This window comes from Pantherophis guttatus, chromosome 15, assembly GCF_059756535.1.
Source record: "Pantherophis guttatus breed Tessera chromosome 15, ASM5975653v1, whole genome shotgun sequence".
In the NCBI taxonomy this organism is placed as follows: domain Eukaryota; kingdom Metazoa; phylum Chordata; class Lepidosauria; order Squamata; family Colubridae; genus Pantherophis; species Pantherophis guttatus.
Genome location: NC_142077.1, coordinates 5,708,286 through 5,725,116, shown reverse-complemented (window position 1 = coordinate 5,725,116; position 16,831 = coordinate 5,708,286). Strand labels below are relative to the sequence as shown.

General features: G+C 47.2%; 1 protein-coding gene across 3 annotated transcripts in view; it reads left to right on the top strand.

Annotated features, from left to right (window-relative positions):
• The window catches only part of AGRN (agrin), a 211,255-nt gene that overhangs the window by 52,289 nt on the left and 142,135 nt on the right, over positions 1–16,831 (top strand). Inside the window, exon 1 of one of the 3 annotated variants that reach the window (XM_060694175.2) lies at positions 15,569–15,808. The exons of the other annotated variants lie outside the window; for them this stretch is intronic. Within the exon in view, the coding sequence (XP_060550158.2) occupies positions 15,640–15,808 (169 nt within the window). The 5' untranslated portion in view covers positions 15,569–15,639. Of the gene's footprint in view, positions 1–15,568; positions 15,809–16,831 lie in introns of those variants that run through there. 3 annotated transcript variants of the gene reach the window in all.

Genomic DNA, 16,831 nt, shown 5'->3' with positions numbered 1-16,831 from the left:
AAATGGGGGTGGGAGGGGGTCACCGTGTGCTTGCTATGATGGAGAAGCCCACCACGAATTGAACTTTCACTCGAGTTGAGTTTATTCATTGATGCACAGAGATCCCCGAAACTAGATTTCTGTGCTGGTGTGTGGTTCCAGGAATAGTCTTTAATAGTTCTGGGTAAAAATAGATTATGAATGTGTGTGTGGATGGATAGATAGATAGATAGATAGATAGATAGATAGATAGATAGATAGATCCAGACGGGAGGGAGGGAGGGAGGGAAGGAAGGAAGGAAGGAAGAAAGGAAGGAAGGAAGGAAGGAAGGAAGGAAGGAAGGAAGGAAGGAAAAATAACTGAAGGAGGAGGGAGGGAAGGAAGGAAGAAAGGAAGGAAGGAAGGAAAAATAGCTGAATGAGGAGGGAGGGAGGGAGGGAGGGAGGGAGGGAAGGAAGGAAGGAAGGAAGGAAGGAAAAATAGCTGAAGGAGGAGGGAGGGAGGGAAGGAAAGAAGGAAGGAAGGAAGGAAGGAAAAATAGCTGAAGGAGGACGGAGGGAAGGAAGAAAGGAAGGAAGGAAGGAAAAATAGCTGAATGAGGAGGGAAGGAAGGAAGGAAGGAAGGAAAAATAGTGGAAGGAGGGAGGGATGGAAGGAAGGAAGGAAAGAAAAATAGCTGAAGGAGGAAGGAAGGAAGGAAAAATGGCTGAAGGAGGAAGGACGGAGGGAAGGAAGGAAGGAAGGAAGGAAGGAAGGAAGGAAGGAAGGAAAAATAGCTGAAGAGGAAGGAAGGTTCAAGGATGATGGATGGATGGGTGAGGGGAAGGAAGATTTAAAGATGGTTGATCAGATCAGACTAACAGAGTCGGAAGGGACCTTGGAGGTCATTTAGTCCAACCCTCCCGCCTGCCCAAGCAGGAGACCCTACAACCATTTTTGACCGATGGCACTCCGGTCTCTTCTTGAAAGCCTCCAGTGATGAAGCTCCCACACCTTCCGAAGGCAACTTCTGTTCCATGGATTGATGGATAGAAGTTCTTTTCGCCTTTCAAGAATTGTTGTTCTTGTTGTTGTTCTTGTTGTTTGATTGGGGTCTTTTGAGGAATTCATTTGACACAGTCTCAACGCTGCAAGCTGGAAAATTGTAAAAAAAAAAAAAAAGGCCTCCCTTGTGATGCAAACACACAAACACACACAAAGACACACAGACACACTGCCCTTGCCTTCTTTGGACACTCTCTTTGCCCCCTCCTTTTGCGGCTCGTTGTGTGTTGTTGGCAAAGGGACAATCCATTTAGGGCCTGCCAAGCTCCTGAATGGATCCTTTTGCACAAGAGGGTGGAAATTCGGTGGTGGAGTGTGGGTGGAGGATATGAGGGCAGCGGAGTCCATTCTCCCCCCACCCACCCTTTCCTACTCCCGTTTGCAACAAAGCTTGTTCTTCTCTGGACATCCCAATGTTGTGGGTTTCTCTGAGGCGTCCGGCTCAGTTCCGCCTGCCCTGGCCGAGCGGGCTTTGATGAACCGGGTATAGGATACCAGCGGCTCCTTTGATCTTCCGGAGTCAGAGACGGCCAACATGCGAGACAAGAATTTGGAATCTGCCTTGCTCTGCCAAGCTATGCCTAGCATGCAAACTGGCATTTTTTTTCCCCCCTGGTGGCTCGTTCCTTCCTGTGTAAAGGGCTGCAAGGAGGAAACGCTGCCCCCTGGTGGCTCATGTGAAGCAGACGAATGCAGGGAAACCATATTAGAAGAGAAGAGAAGAGAAGAGGAAGAGGAAGAGGAAGAGGAAGAGGAAGAGGAAGAGGAAGAGGAAGAGAATACAATAAAAGAGAAGAGGAAGAGAAGAGAAGGAGAAGAGAAGAGAATACAATAGAAGAGAAGAGGAATAGAAGAGAAGAGGAATAGAAGAGAAGAGAAGAGAAGAGAAGAGTAATAGAAGAGAAGAGGAATAGAAGAGAAGAGGAATAGAAGAGAAGAGAAGAGGAATAGAAGAGAAGAGAAAAGAATACAATAGAAGAGAAGAGGAATAGAAGAGAAGAGAAAAGAATACAATAGAAGAGAAGAGGAAGAGAATACAATAGAAGAGAAGAGGAAGAGAAGAGGAGGAATAGAAGAGAAGAGGAATAGAAGAGAAGAGAAGAGAAGAGGAATAGAAGAGAAGAGAATATAATAGAAGAGAAGAGGAATAGAAGAGAAGAGAAAAGAATACAATAGAAGAGAAGAGAAGAGAATACAATAGAAGAGAAGAGGAATAGAAGAGAAGAGGAATAGAAGAGAAGAGAAGAGAAGAGGAATAGAAGAGAAGAGAATATAATAGAAGAGAAGAGGAATAGAAGAGAAGAGGAATAGAAGAGAAGAGAAGAGAAGAGGAATAGAAGAGAAGAGAATATAATAGAAGAGAAGAGGAATAGAAGAGAAGAGAAAAGAATACAATAGAAGAGAAGAGGAAGAGAATACAATAGAAGAGAAGAGGAATAGAAGAGAAGGGGAAGAGAAGAGAATAGGAATAGAATAGAATAGAATAGAATAGAATAGAATAGAATAGAGCCTGGTGGTGCAGTGGACTAAACTACTGTTAAAGTAGTATTTAGCTGCCAGCTGCCTGCAATTACTGTGAGTTCGAATCTCACCAGGCTCAAGGTTGACTCAGCCTTCCATCCTTTCGAGGTAGGTAAAACGAGGACCCGGATTGTGGGGGGCAATAAGCTGACTTTGTATAAAAAAAAGAACACCGCTTTGGGGGTGGGGGCGAAAGCCCTACTAAGCAGGTCTATACAAAAGTATGAAGGCTATTGCTTAAAAGCATTGTAAGCCACCCTGAGTCTCCGGAGAAGGGCGGCATATAAATCGAACTAATAAACAAATAAATAAATAAACTTCTTTTTAGAGGAAGGATAAATGTGGGAAACTGCATCTCACTGGTGTTTTTCCAGAGGACCAAATAAAAGTTTTTTTCTGGCTCTCTTGTCACTCTCCCCCAATCCCTTCTTCCCCCCCTCCCCTCCCCCTGGAAGCCCATCAGCAGCCCCCTTTGAACTGTCTTTCTGGAAAAAGTATTGTCCAATACTGCCCCCTGGTGGCTATGAAGCAGAACGTACCTTTTTCCTATCTTCTCTTTTCCTCAATTAACCGGCACTCTTAGACTTACGGCTGTCAAGTTTTGAGGTCGTCTCAAATAAATTGCATTTCAAACAAAGTCTTTGAAGAAAAACAATTGAGTCCAACATTTCCAAAGGCTAAGCAAGGCTGCCGTTAAGTGAGTCACGCCTCATTTTATGACCTCTTTTGCCATGGTTGTTAAGCAAAACACATGACCCACCCCTACCCCCACCCCCAGAACAGGGCAATCCTCGTATTTATACCAGAAATTTTGATTGCATCACCATGGGGATGCTGCAATGGTCACGAGTCTGAGTAACTTCAAACGGTCATTAAACGAATGGTTGTAAATCGAGGATTGCCTGTATTCACAATTCTTCTACCTCCTCGCATTCCAGGGCTGTGTGCACTGTATTAACAAGGGTAAAAGAGCACAATTTTCATGCAAAACACACACACACACACACACACACACACACACACACGTTTGTATTGTTCTATAACAAACTTTAGGATTTTCTTGTATCGTGTCTAGAAAAATGGGATGGCTGATTTATTATTAAGAAGCCATACAGAAATGCATGATAAGATTTTGGTTGGACTAGAAGACCTCCAAGGTCCCTTCCATCTCTGATATTCTATTCTAAAGACAGGACAGGATAGGATAGGATAGGACAGGATAGGATAGGATAGGATAGGATAGGATAGGATAGGATAGGACAGGATAGAATGAATAGAATAGAATAGAATAGAATAGAATAGAATAGAATAGAATAGAATAGAATATGGGATTGGATGGAACGGAACAGAACAGAACAGAATATGGAATGGAATAGAATAGAATCGTTCCCGACTCTAGGGGGCGGTGCTCATCTCCGTTTCAAAGCCGAAGAGACAGCGCTGTCCGAAGACGTCTCCATGGTCATGTGGCCGGCATGACTCAACGCCAAAGGCCCATGGGACGCTGTTATCTTCCCACAATAAGGTGGTCTCTATTTTTCTACTTGCATTTTTTTACGTGCTTTCGAACTGCTAGGTTGGCAGAAGCTGGGACAAATCACGGGAGTTCATTCCATTACACGGCACTAGGGATTCGAACCACTGAACTGCCGACCTTTCAATTGACAAGCTCAGCATCTTAGCCACTGAGCCACCACGTCCCTTAGATCCTTATGTGATGCCAATTCTTGATATATGATCATCTGTGGCCTGTTATCTGTCAGGTTTCGAGGTCGTCTCAAATAAATTGCATTTCAAACAAAGTCTTTGAAGAAAAATTCCCATTTATTAAGCACGACATTCTACCTCCAACTCATCGAAGCCAACACTGACTTCCAGACCCCAAACCCTCCCTTTCCGTTCCCCACTCCCCTGCACTCATTGGCCAAGTCATTCTACCCCTAATCTATCGCTCCAGCTCAAAGGAATTTCCCCCCTCCCCTCCCATCTCCTAGGGGATATTATCTCCAGGGAAAATAAGTAGGTGAAAAGTCAAACATCCCTTTCTAGACGCCTCCGCTTCTCCTTCTTATGTCAGCACTAGAGTAAATGCAGCTTGAAGTGCTGACATCATCCTATTTTAATTTCTGCCCTGCACGTAATCCTATGCCATCTCCGGGGATCAGACCTGCATTCCCCACTTTTTGGTGGCTCCCTCTTTTTTTTTTTTTTTTTCCTACAAGCCACAAAACTTTTTACTTTTCACTCTTCTCCATGGGGTTTGACGACCTTTTGCTCCAGCTTTTGTGGCTTGCAGGCGCTGTTTGCCGCTAGTCCTTGACTTACGACCGTTTGTTTAGTGACCGTTTCGACGTTAACAGCGACCTAACTGGAGCAAAGCAAAACGGGGGGAAGCCATACTCACTGAGCGATTCGCTCAAACGACTGCGATGATTCGCTTAGCAGGTCGCAAAACGGGGCAAAACCTCCCTTAAACGGCTGCTTTGTTTAGCAAGGGAAATTTGGGGCTCAACTTTGGTCATAAGATGAGGACTACCTGTATTCTTGCCCGTTGGTTTGCCAACTCTGCTTTAGTTGTAAGATCTCTGAATGGCCACACGGTGGCAGTATTGTCTAGTACAAGGAAAAGGATACTGTTCGTTTATTAGATGCAATATTCCAAGTAGGGAGAAGGGAAGGGAAGGAGAGAGGGATGGAAGGACTGTGTATTCCTTGGTGTTTTTTGAGCTTGGTGATTTTTGGGGGGTAGACGTTTCATTACCAAACTAGGTAACATTATCAGTGCTAGAAGGGAGTGGGGTTTGGAGGAGGAAGAGGCAGAGAGAGGGAAGGAGGGAGGCTTCTTCAGCTCTGACTGGATGGCATCTTCTTCAGAGCTGAAAAAGCTTCTGGGACAAGAAGCGAAACCTCTTCAAAGAAAAACCAGAAAGTTCAGTTGCCTCTTGAAAAAAAAAACACAGCACTTTTGGGTCCTACCTTGGTCTTTTCGCCTAGCGTCTCCAGGTGGGCTCACTTCAGAGGTCCAGATGTCCCTGACTCTCTTACCCTCGTGCATAATTTGCAACCAACCTTAGAACTAAGGAGAAATTTCCAGAGAGTGGGAACAATTAACCAGTGGAACTCCTTGCCTCCAGAAGTTGTGGATGTGCTCCAACACTGGAGGTTTTTAAGAAGAGACTGGGCAACCATTTGTCTGAAGTGGTATCGGGTTTCCTGCTTGAGATTTGGACTAGAAGACCTCCAAAATCCCTTCCAACTCTGTTATCTGGTTGTCTTCCCGAATATACAGTCCAGGAAGCTAAGGTTGAGCTCTATTTTGGCCCACGTTTCTTTTTAATTAGGATGTATTATATTACTCAGATGTCACGGTCGTTGCTCCTGACCCTTCTTTTAAGCTAATCTCCAAGTTGGCCCTGTTTTGACAATGGGCAGCCTTTTATCCTATTATTTAAATAAAATAAAATCACATGCCAATTTCCTTCAATTAGCAGCTAATGGGAGAAGGCCACAGCTGTCTTGCGGGATCCTGTATAATAACATCCACTTTAAGGGATTTTATTTTTATTTTTTTTTGGCTCCGGAGGCAAGTGGGGATGGAGGAATTGCTGGAGCTGGGCCTCCCCAAAGACCTTTCAGGTCAAGGCCCCATTAGCAATCCTGTGCTTTTAAGGAGATGGTTTTTTAAACATTCAGATTTGGTGGGATCCTGGAGGGAAAGAAGCGGAGGCTTCCAAACCACCTCGAGGGGTGCATCTCTATTTATTGGGATGTTTTATTTGCCTTGCTCCTTGGTGGACGGCTTGCGAGCCACGCATTTCATAAAAACGGCATTAACGCAAAGCCCCAGCTGTAAAAAAAAAAGTGGCTTTTAAGAGAGTTGTGAAAATAAATATGGGTTGAGTCCCTGCTCTAAACCGTAATAAAAAAGGGGACTTAACTTCAGCTCCGGTACAATTGATGCCATAAAAGAGGACTCCGTCTTGAAAACAGCTGTACAGAGAATAGATTTAAAAAAAAAATATTTGTGGAAGGACCAGCAAAACTTCTCCTTTTTTTGGTTTTTTTTTTTAAAAATTTGATTTATATGCCATTATTATTCTCTTGCTCCATGTGCAAGAGAAGAGAAGAGAAGAGAAGAGAAGAGAAGAGAATAATGGAATGGAAAATAATAGGAATAAGGAAGAGGAGAAGAAAAGAGAGGAATGGAATGGAATGGAATGGAATGGAATGGAATGGAATGGAAAGGAAAATAATAGGAATAAAGAAGAGGAGAGAAGAAGAGAAGAGAAGAGAATAATGGAATGGAAAATAATAGGAATAAGGAAGAGGAGAAGAGGAGAGAAGAGAAGAGAAGAGAAGAGAATAATGGAATGGAAAATAATAGGAATAAGGAAGAGGAGAAGAGAAGGGAAGAGAGGAATGGAATGGAATGGAATGGAATGGAAAATAATAGGAATAAGGAAGAAGAGAAGAGAAGAGAATAATGGAATGGAAAATAATAGGAATAAGGAAGAGGAGAAGAGGAGAGAAGAGAAGAGAAGAGAAGAGAATAATGGAATGGAAAATAATAGGAATAAGGAAGAGGAGAAGAGAAGGGAAGAGAGGAATGGAATGGAATGGAATGGAATGGAAAATAATAGGAATAAGGAAGAAGAGAAGAGAAGAGAATAATGGAATGGAAAATAATAGGAATAAGGAAGAAGAGAAGAGAAGAGAATAATGGAATGGAAAATAATAGGAATAGAATAGAATAGAATATTGGAATGAAGAATGGAATGGAATGGAATGGAATAGAATGGAATAGAATAGAATAGAATAGAATAGAATAGAATAACAGAGTTGGAAGGGACCTTGGAGGTCTTCTAGTCCAACCCCCTACTGAGACAGGAAACTCTACACAAATAATAAGACCTCCCCAAAAATAAGCCCAAGCACTTATTTCGTGGGGTCAAAAAAAATATATATATAAGACTGGGTCTTATTTTTGGGGAAACACGGTAATAACACAGACAGGTCACCTTTTCAGCTTAGCCTCTCCGAACAGGGGCCATTAAATATATTTAGCGTTCATTGTTGGACTGCAGGCTTTTTAAATTCGGGTTCGAATCAGGAACATAAATGGATTTTTTTTTTCTCCGATATAGGCTCGCTGGCAGGATGGTGGGGAAAAAGCTTTCAAGGGATGTAACGGAGTAGGCTGGCTTTCTTTTTTTGGGGAAACACAGAGGTTATTGTGCGGGAGAGGCCAAGCACAAAGCTTCCGTTCTGTCATCTTCAAATGGTACCATCTGTTTTGTTTTAGCTTTTTCCTCCCCTTCCTTTGTTCCGAGGTCTTAAGAAAGAATCCTAGTCTGTTGGCCCCATTTAATCAGTTAAATTGGCTTTTTCCTATCTCCCTTTTTAAACGGTTTAAGCCCAGCTTTGTGGCTAGGCCAGGTGTGCTGCAGTGTGTTTCCATCATCATCCAGTTAGACCAGGGGGTGTACAATCTTGGCCACCTTAAGGCTTGTGGACTTCAGCTCCCAGAATTCCCTAGCCGAGTGGGGAATTCTGGGAGCTGAAGTCCACAAGTTTTTTAAAGTCACCAAGATTTAAAGTTGAGCTAGAACAGGAGTCAGCAACCTGTGGCTCTGGAGCCGCATGTGGCTCTTTCATCACTCTGTCACTCAAAATATGCATCACAACCGCCAATGTGCGACACCCGCCGGCACGCGATTTATTGAGCTTTTCAATCCCCGGGTAGGCCAACCATGGATAAATGCAAGAAAAGAAAAGTTTCCGAAGAAAACAGAACATTTAATTCAACTACATATGCTAGTTTTGTGGCCGCTCAGGAAATAGTCAGGCACGGGAAGGTTTTTGTGGCTCCCGGTGTTTTCTTTTCTGTGGGAAACAAGTCCAAGTGGCTCTTTGAGTGTTTAAGGTTGCAGCTTAAGAGCTAGAGAATCAATAAAGAGCAGTGCCTTTATAACACTTGTTTTTCCCCCTTCAGGAATGTGGTTTCTCTGACAGGTGCATTAATTTCATCCTCGTTTAGCGGCCACAATTGGCAACTCGGTCATTAAGCGAAGCGGTCACTATGTAGAACCGCAACCGGGCGTACGAATTTAGCTCAGCTTGGCTTGGCTTTGCGAAAATTGCCCACGTGATTGCAAAGTTGAGTTTTTTTCACCAGCCTGGGCATTGCAAATGGACGCTAAATGAGGACTATCGGTAGTAATCTTTTTGGGCAAAAGAACTGCTCAACAGGAGAAACAGGGTTTGATGGAAAGCTTGAAATACCGAGTAGAAGTTTGGTTTGGGGTTTGTTTTTTTTTGGGAGCGTGAAGGAAGAAATATCATTACCTCTTTCTGAGTGAAGAAAATTTAGCGATTGCCGGCTTCCAAAGGCCTTTTATAACTTTAATGCAGTCTAAATGGAAGTTTTTAAGAAGAGGTTGGACAACCATTTGTCTAAAGTGGTGTAGGGTTTCCTGCCTAAGCAGGGGGTTGGACTAGAAGACCTCCAAGGTCCCTTCCAACTCTTCTCTTCTCTTCTCTTCTCTTCTCTTCTCTTCTCTTCTCTTCTCTTCTCTTCTCTTCTCTTCTCTTCTCTTCTCTTCCCTTCCCTTCCCTTCCCTTCCCTTCCATTCCATTCCATTCCATTCCATTCTAAATGTAATGGGCAATTACAAGGTTTTTTTCGTGATCCACCTGTCTCTCTTAAAGGTAAAGGTTCCCCTCGCACATATGTGCTAGTCGTTCCCGACTCTAGGGGGCGGTGCTCATCTCCATTTGAAAGCCGAAGAGCCAGCGCTGTCCGAAGACGTCTCCGTGGTCATGTGGCCGGCATGACTCAACGCCAAAGGCGCACGGAACGCTGTTACCTTCCCACCAAAGGTGGTCCCTATTTTTCTACTTGTATTTTTTTTACGTGCTTTTGAACTGCTAGGTTGGCAGAAGCTGGGACAAGTCACGGGAGCTCACCCCCGTTACGCGGCGCCCGGGATTCGAACCGCTGAACTGCCGACCTTTCGATCGACAAGCTCACGTCTCTTAGCCACTGAGCTACTGCGTCTCTCTTATATGTGGTTAATTGTTTTTTTTCCCCCTTCTTTATTCGTGGCCTTTGCTTTCCTAAATTATTAGGCAGTACTGTAGTCCTCGACTTATGACCACAATTGAACCCCAAAATTTATGTTGCTAAGGGAGACGATTAGTTCAGTGCGTTTTCGAGTCCCGTTTTACGACTTGTCTTGCCACGTTTGTTAAAGTGATTCACCGCAGTTGGTAAATTAGCCAGACGGTCGTTAAGCGAATCGGGCTGACTTTGCTCGGCAGAAGGTCCCCAAAAAGGGGGAATCGCGCGACCCCGGGACACCACAACGGTCATCAGTATGAGTCAGTCGGCAAGTGTTGGAATTTCGATCATGTGACGGGGGTATGCTCAACGGTCGTAAATGTGAAAAGGGATCCCGAGTGACTTTTTTCAGCGCCGTCGTAAACTTCGAACAGACAATGAGCTGTTGTAAGTTGAGGATTCCCTGTATTTTAACACCCCCTCCTTCACGGTGGAGAGTCCAGAGCCTGTTCTCCTCCAGAAGTAAGGAAACAAGGTAGAATGTATGATTTATTCCTTGATGGATTTCTTTACGGTAAACTGAGGTTGCGGAGGTAACAAACAGGCAATTGTGGTTGTGACCACCAGAGGGCGTCTGGAGTGTGGTTGAAAACTGCTTTTAGAGTCAGCAACGGACGCCTTGCATGCTACAACTCCCAACTCCGTTGAGCAAATGGAGGAAGGAAGGAAGGAAGGAGGAAAATAGCAATAGCGCTTAAACTTATATACCACTTCGCAGTGCTTTTTTTACATCCCTCTCTAAGCGGTTTACAGAGTCAGCCTTTTGCCCCCCAACAATCTGGGTCCTCGTTTTACCGGCCTCGGAAGGACAGAAGGCTGAGTCAACCTTGAGCCAGTCGTTCAGGATCGAACTGCTGGCAGTGGGCAGAGTTAGCCTGCAATACTGCATTCTAACCACCGGGAAGGGAGGGAGGGAGGAAAATAGCAATAGCCCTTAGACTTATATACCGCTTCGCAGTGCTTTTACATCCCTCTCTAAGCGGTTTACAGAGACAGCCTTTTGCCCCCCAACAATCTGGGTCCTCGTTTTACCGGCCTCGGAAGGACTCGGCAAGGCTTACGTCGGCCTTCTTGATGCTTGTCTTGCAGGCAAAAAGAAAAAAAAAAGCAACTGGAGCTCCTCCTCGCAGTAAGGAAAGCTAGCGCGTCAAGGAAAACTTTTCTTTCCCTTGCATTCACGGCACGACAATCTGCCAGGCGTCTTATTTTAAGATTGAAGGCCAAAAGGATCGCCCAAATTCCTTCTTCCACCCACCCCCCCACCCTCCTTTCCCAGCTGTTGCCTCCATTTGCAACGGGACAGCTTCTCCTCTCCGAAAACCCATGAAAAGAGGACCAAGGCATGCAAAAGGATAAAGCCATAAATGCCTCTTCTTTGGCCCAGCAGGAGCCCTGATTGAGCTGAGGAGGAGGGGAGGGGAGGGAAGGGAGGGGAAAGCAGATTCCTGTCTGGCGTCCCGGCTTTGCACCATTGCTGGATGCAAAATGTATTGTTTGCCACTTTCATTCTTTTCTTCTTCCCCTCCCTCCGTCCCTCCCTCCTCCCCCTTTCCTTTCAATTCTTTTTTTCCCCTTTTTTTTCTTTTTCCCCCTTCCCCTGGGTGAACCCAAAAGGCTGGGAAATTTAAAGCTTTTGGATTAGATCCAGCCTTTCCAAGGGAAAGGGAAAGCGACTTTTGAAGTCTTCTCAGCCCAAGGAATAGAGCTTCTGTTTAAAGTCCTTCTCCCCCCCCCACTTTGGTCTTGGGGGGGGGGTTAATATTTCTCTCTCTCCCCGCCCCAAGAATCCCTTTTCAAAATATTTTTTGTTTATTATTACGGATCTGAACTTCTTTTCTGTTCCCAGATTTTGGTTGACGGGAGTGAAGTGAGGTCTGGGTGGTAAAAAAAATTCCAAATCTCTTCCAAATCTTGTTTAAAGAGGTTCTGCTGATCCTCCTCCTCTTCCTCCTCCGCCTCCTCCTTTTCCTCTTCCTCCTTTTCCTCCTTCTCCTCTTCCCCCTTTTCCTCCTCCTCCTCCTCCTCCTCCTCTTCCTCCTTTTCTTTCTCCTCCTCCTCTTCTTCCTCCTCTTCCTCCTCTTCTTCCTCCTCCTCTTCCTCTTCCTTTTCCTCCTTTTCCTCCTTTTCCTCCTCTTCTTCCTCCTCCTCCTCTTCCTCTTCCTCCTCCTCCTCTTCCTCTTCCTCCTCCTTTTTCTCCTTTTCCTCCTCCTCTTCTTCTTCCACCTTTTCCTCCTTCTCCTCTTCCCCCTTTTCATCCTCTTCCTCCTTCTCCTCTTCCTCCTCCTCCTCTTCTTCCTCCTTTTTCTCCTTTTCCTCCTCCTTTTCCTCCTTCTCCTCTTCCCCCTTTTCCTCCTCCTCCTCTTCTTCTTCTTCCTCCTCTTCCTCCTTTTCTTCCTCCTCTTCTTCTTCTTCCTCCTCTTCCTCCTGTTCTTCTTCCTCCTCCTCCTCTTTTCCTCCTTTTCCTCCTCTTCTTCCTCCTCCTTTTTCTCCTCCTCCTCTTCTTCCTCTTCCTCCTCCTTTTTATCCTTTTCCTACTCCTTTTTCTCCTTTTCCTGCTCTTCCTCCTCCTAGTTTAATTCCCCATAATGCCCCAGAGCAATGCATTGCGCACCCATCCACACCCACTAGAATAGGAAAACAACAGGAGAAGAATTAGGACCTCTTATTCCAGGGAGCCACCATTAAAAAATAATAATAATAACAGGGTTTAAATATCTTCAACAAGAGCCCACTTCCAGATGCCCATCAGCCAGATGAGAAATAACAGGCAATTAGAAGGAGAAAAATGAGGCCGCTTCCTCTGGCTTGTTTTTATAAAAATTATATAATTACGGAAGGGGCCGCACGAGGCCATCTAGTCCAACATGCAGGGAAATCAATTTCAACCCCAGGAGTCTCCAGAGATGGCAGAGCCGCCTTTCTCTGTAAGTGGACATTTCTTCTTCCCTTGGTCTCGTTCTCTTCTCTTTCTGTTGGGAATTGCACATAGCAACTTCTTCAGCATCACACAAGTTTGGGATTGAAACAAACAAAAAAACAAACAAACATAAAAAGGCTCGATGAAGACCAGGCTGAGTGGCCGGATGGGACCATTGGATTTTTGTGCTTCCATCAGGAGCATCACCAAATTCGATCTGAAATTGGACAAGAGAATCAATCTCACTTCTGCTTCGTGGGCAAAGGGAAGTCCTGGGAAATCTGGATTGATGTTTGTTTTTTAAGGCGATCTCTGGGTGCAGAAAGACTCCAGCTGGCGGCTTCTGAAGGCATCTCAGGATACTTCCCGGGGTCCCATCCTCACACATCCTGCCATGCCTCCTTTGTCCAGTGTCGTCGGGATTCGTCATGCGTAGCTGTATCTTCTTGTCTTTAAAGACTTTTTGGGAAGCGGAGGAAATCTGGGTCAGATACAAGCTTTCGGGGAATTGGTCTCGTTAAGATCAAAGAAGATGGATTTGGGAGACTCAGACGTCCTTCCCTGGACTTCTGCGTGCGTGCAGGAATAGAAAAGTCCCAATGGATCCAAGCAGAGTAATCCACCTCTCCTTTTTTTCCCCCAAAATAGCCAAGAAGATTTCTCTCGGAAACCCACCAACTTCAGCCTTAAAGAGGGAACCCAATTTCTCTGCGTCCTTCCGTAAACTCGAGCCAGCTTGGGGTATTTTTTTTTTTACCCCATTCTTCACTCATTGCCCCGAATCTCGGCTCCAGAAAGAAAATGCCATTTTTTCAAGACAACTTGAAAACTTGCCTTGTCTCTCCTGCCCCCACACCCCCCAATGCAGCTTGCACCTCGAGACAGCTCCGTCCAGCGCTGCTTCTCCCATCACACCACTGTCTTTCTTTCTTTCTTTCTTTCCTTCCTTCCTTCTTTGCCTTCTTCCTTCCCGGCTCCTCGCGTTCCCCAAATCAGCTGCTCCGGCGATGCGTCTGTCTGCGGGGAAGAACCTATCACCGTGTGCTGCCGAGAGGCAGAGCTCGGAGGAGTGGAGAGAGAGAGAGAGAGAGAGAGAGAGAGAGAGAAAGAGGGAGGGAAGAAAGGAAGAAGAGAAACACATAATGAATTTTGACACTGTCTCCTCCGCCCCTTTCAACATCTTGAGTTCGCAAATGAGACGCCGGGGTTGGGGGGCAGGCAGGCGGGCGGGTTGGGGAGGGAGGGAGGGAGGGTGGGAAGGAGGGGAGGGGACAAGCTCTCTCTCCGCTGCCTTCCAGGGAAACAGGAACAAGTGAATGGAGCATTCATACCCAGCCCTCTCTTCTCCTCGCGCTGGAAACGCGGACAGGTGTCCACTGACTCCGGATCTGCCTTTGAAAAAGGCGGCATCAAGACCTCTGGATTTCAGAGACCGGTTGGCCTGAGGACGGGCTTCCCCACCCACCACTCGCCATCTCCAAGAAGCCTGGAGGACCGGCGTTGCCCCCTTCCCTGGCTGTCTTCTCTCCCTTTGTTTTTTCCAGCTTCCCCAACCCGGCTGTGCGAAGGAGAAGACCCCGGTGGCGTGGCGTGCCTCCCGTTCCTTCCTCTCCATCCCTCGCTGGCTGGCGCCTTCCTCGTTCTGCTGCTTTCTCCGGCTGCCAACCGAACATTCACGAGGTTGGGCTTTTGTTTGCCGGAGAAGAAGGATGGTCCAGCTGCTAGCTGTTTGCAGAGGGACGGCTGGCGCTGGGTAAAAGGAGGACGAAGCCGCCCCGGTGACTCAGGGGCGCTGCCGAAGAATGCCCCTCTCTTATTGTTCCGGCGTTTGCTGACTTCTCGCCCCACCCCGCGTGGGGTTTAGGAAACTTGGGTCTCTCTGGCACACCCCCAGTACGGTTGCTTGGAGAGGCTGCATCCCGAAATCGCTGGACACCCTACTCCGTGGACGTCTTCAGCTCAGGCCCGTCCGTTTTTTTTAATTCCCAGACGTTCCCTTAATTGCAGCTCACCATCCCGAGGAGAGGGGTGTCCAAAGGAGACGTCGACGGACCTGTTTGCTCGTCCCATCGGATGCAGAAACGGCTTTCCCGAGAAGTCCAGAGGCATCGAGGCAGTTGTGCTGGAGGAAACCCACAGCCGAGCCCCCCCCCCCACTTCTTGCTTTGCCATCCCGTGGAAAGAGGCAACGGGGGAGGATGGAGGCTGCTGCCTGGGCCCTTTAACCTGTCTCCATCTCCCAAATTCTCTGCTAGCTTTCTGGGTTTACCTTAGAAGTGGCCCACGGGCGGGGGGGGGGGCTCCTTCTCCTCTTTCCCCAGTTTGTCTGCTCCGTGCCTTTTTTTTTTTCCGAGTCCCCCCCACCCCGCCTGTGGTTTTAAATGACTGGCAGGAACAAGCGGTTGTAACACGAGGACCCGCTCAAGCCGCTAAGTTGATGGTTTCCTAATGAAGAGAGCCACGCCTTTGGAGAACTTCTGAAGACTCAATTAGCACGCTTCGTTTGCTTCGTCCCTCGTTGTCGTCTTCGGCTGGAGAAGGACCCCCGTTTTCCTTCCTTCCTGGCGTGAAGTGGACGGATCTCCAAACAATCATTATCCAGCCCCCTCCTCTCTCTCTCTCCCCCCCTCTTCCTCCGGCAGCAACCTTTCAAAAGCTGATTGAGCGGAGTTTTTGCTTCGGGGGTGTCTCTTTTTCCAATATGGGGGTGCCTTTGAGCTTTGGGCATGAGGCTTTTCTTTCGTGGAGCTAAAAGCGACCTCTTGATCCTCAGGACAGCTTCTGGGGTGACCCTAGGATCCATCCGAAGGGGTTCCCCTCCCTGAACCCTCTTGGCTTCTCTCTAGCATTGGATTATAGCCTCAAGATGTCCCGGTTCAGGACGGGCTTTCCTTCCGAACGCTAAGAGCTGCTCCAGGCATGATGGAAGTCCCCGAAACTACTTAGCGAAGGACTGTCTTGGAGGAGGGCAGGCTGAGGGTTTTTTTGGGGGGAGGGGGGCACTGTGGAATCGCTGCCCTGGATCTCCCAGGGAGGGCCTGGAGCCCCATCCGCGGCATGACCGCCTGCCAGTACCCCGTGGGGCCGGGCTCCTTGGACCGAGACCGGATGTACCAGCACAAAGTATCCTTGGTGGTCCGTTACTTCATGATCCCTTGTAACATCTGCCTGATTCTCTTAGCCACCTCCACGCTGGGATTTGCCGTCCTGCTTTTCCTCAACAATTGTAGGTGTCCGTCCCCGTCCCGTCCTGTCCCGTCCCCGTCCCCCCTCGGTGTTGTGGCGTTGGGAGGCGTGGGGAGGGGAGGAGTTGAAACAAAGCAGGGGGCAAGGAAGGGGGGCTTTTCGGTGATAACTTGTCCCCCCCCTTTGGAAGGGGAGTTGGGGGGGTGCATCGAGGGAGGGGGCGTGGTCTCTTTTTTAGCGGGTGTGATTCCTCGTCTTTGCCCAGGTGAGTCTGGACGGATGGGACCTGGCCTAATCCTGAACCGTCTCTCCCTTCCCCAATGTTTTCATTTAATGTTGAGTCCCGTGACCAGGCGCTAAATACAGGAGCCGGGCGTCACACGCCTGGCGGTGGCTTTGTGTGAGAAAAGGAAGCCAGCAACCTGCCTTGGCAAGTCAAACTTTGCATATTAATCAGCTCGAGGGAGATGCCTTCCTATCTACTTAGGAGCTTCCCCCCTCCCCTCTCCCCCGCTACCGGAGGTTGAATGCTGCGGGCCCTTTGATCTACTACGCCAAGATGGCTGATCAGATGATGCGCTTATCCCCCAGGTAATTGGGGAGGATGGCTGGATCTTCTGCTTAGGCAGGTAAACATTTTCCTGTCGAGCAGAAGCCCCCTCCCCCCCAAAAAAACGTGTCTTCCCAGCCTGCTTTCATCTCTCCGGGAGCAGAGAATTATGCTGATGTGTTTGGAATGAAAGTAAAACTCTCTCTCTCTCTCTCTCTCTCTCACACACACACAGACACACACATACATACATACATACACACACACAACTGATGCTCAGCTCCACAGTCGGTGTTGTTGGGCAGAGTCCCTCTGCATTGGGTAGGCTGAGGTGGGACAATGGTGTGGGGAGCGTCAGTTGCCTTCTCCAAATTCTCAATCCCGCTCAAACTTTCTCTCTCTCTCTCTCTCTCTCTCTCTCTCTCTCTCTCTCTCTCTCTTCCCCCTCCCTCCCTCCCCCTCATCTCTCATCTTTATTTCTCTCTCTCTCCCCCTCTCATTCTATCTATCTAT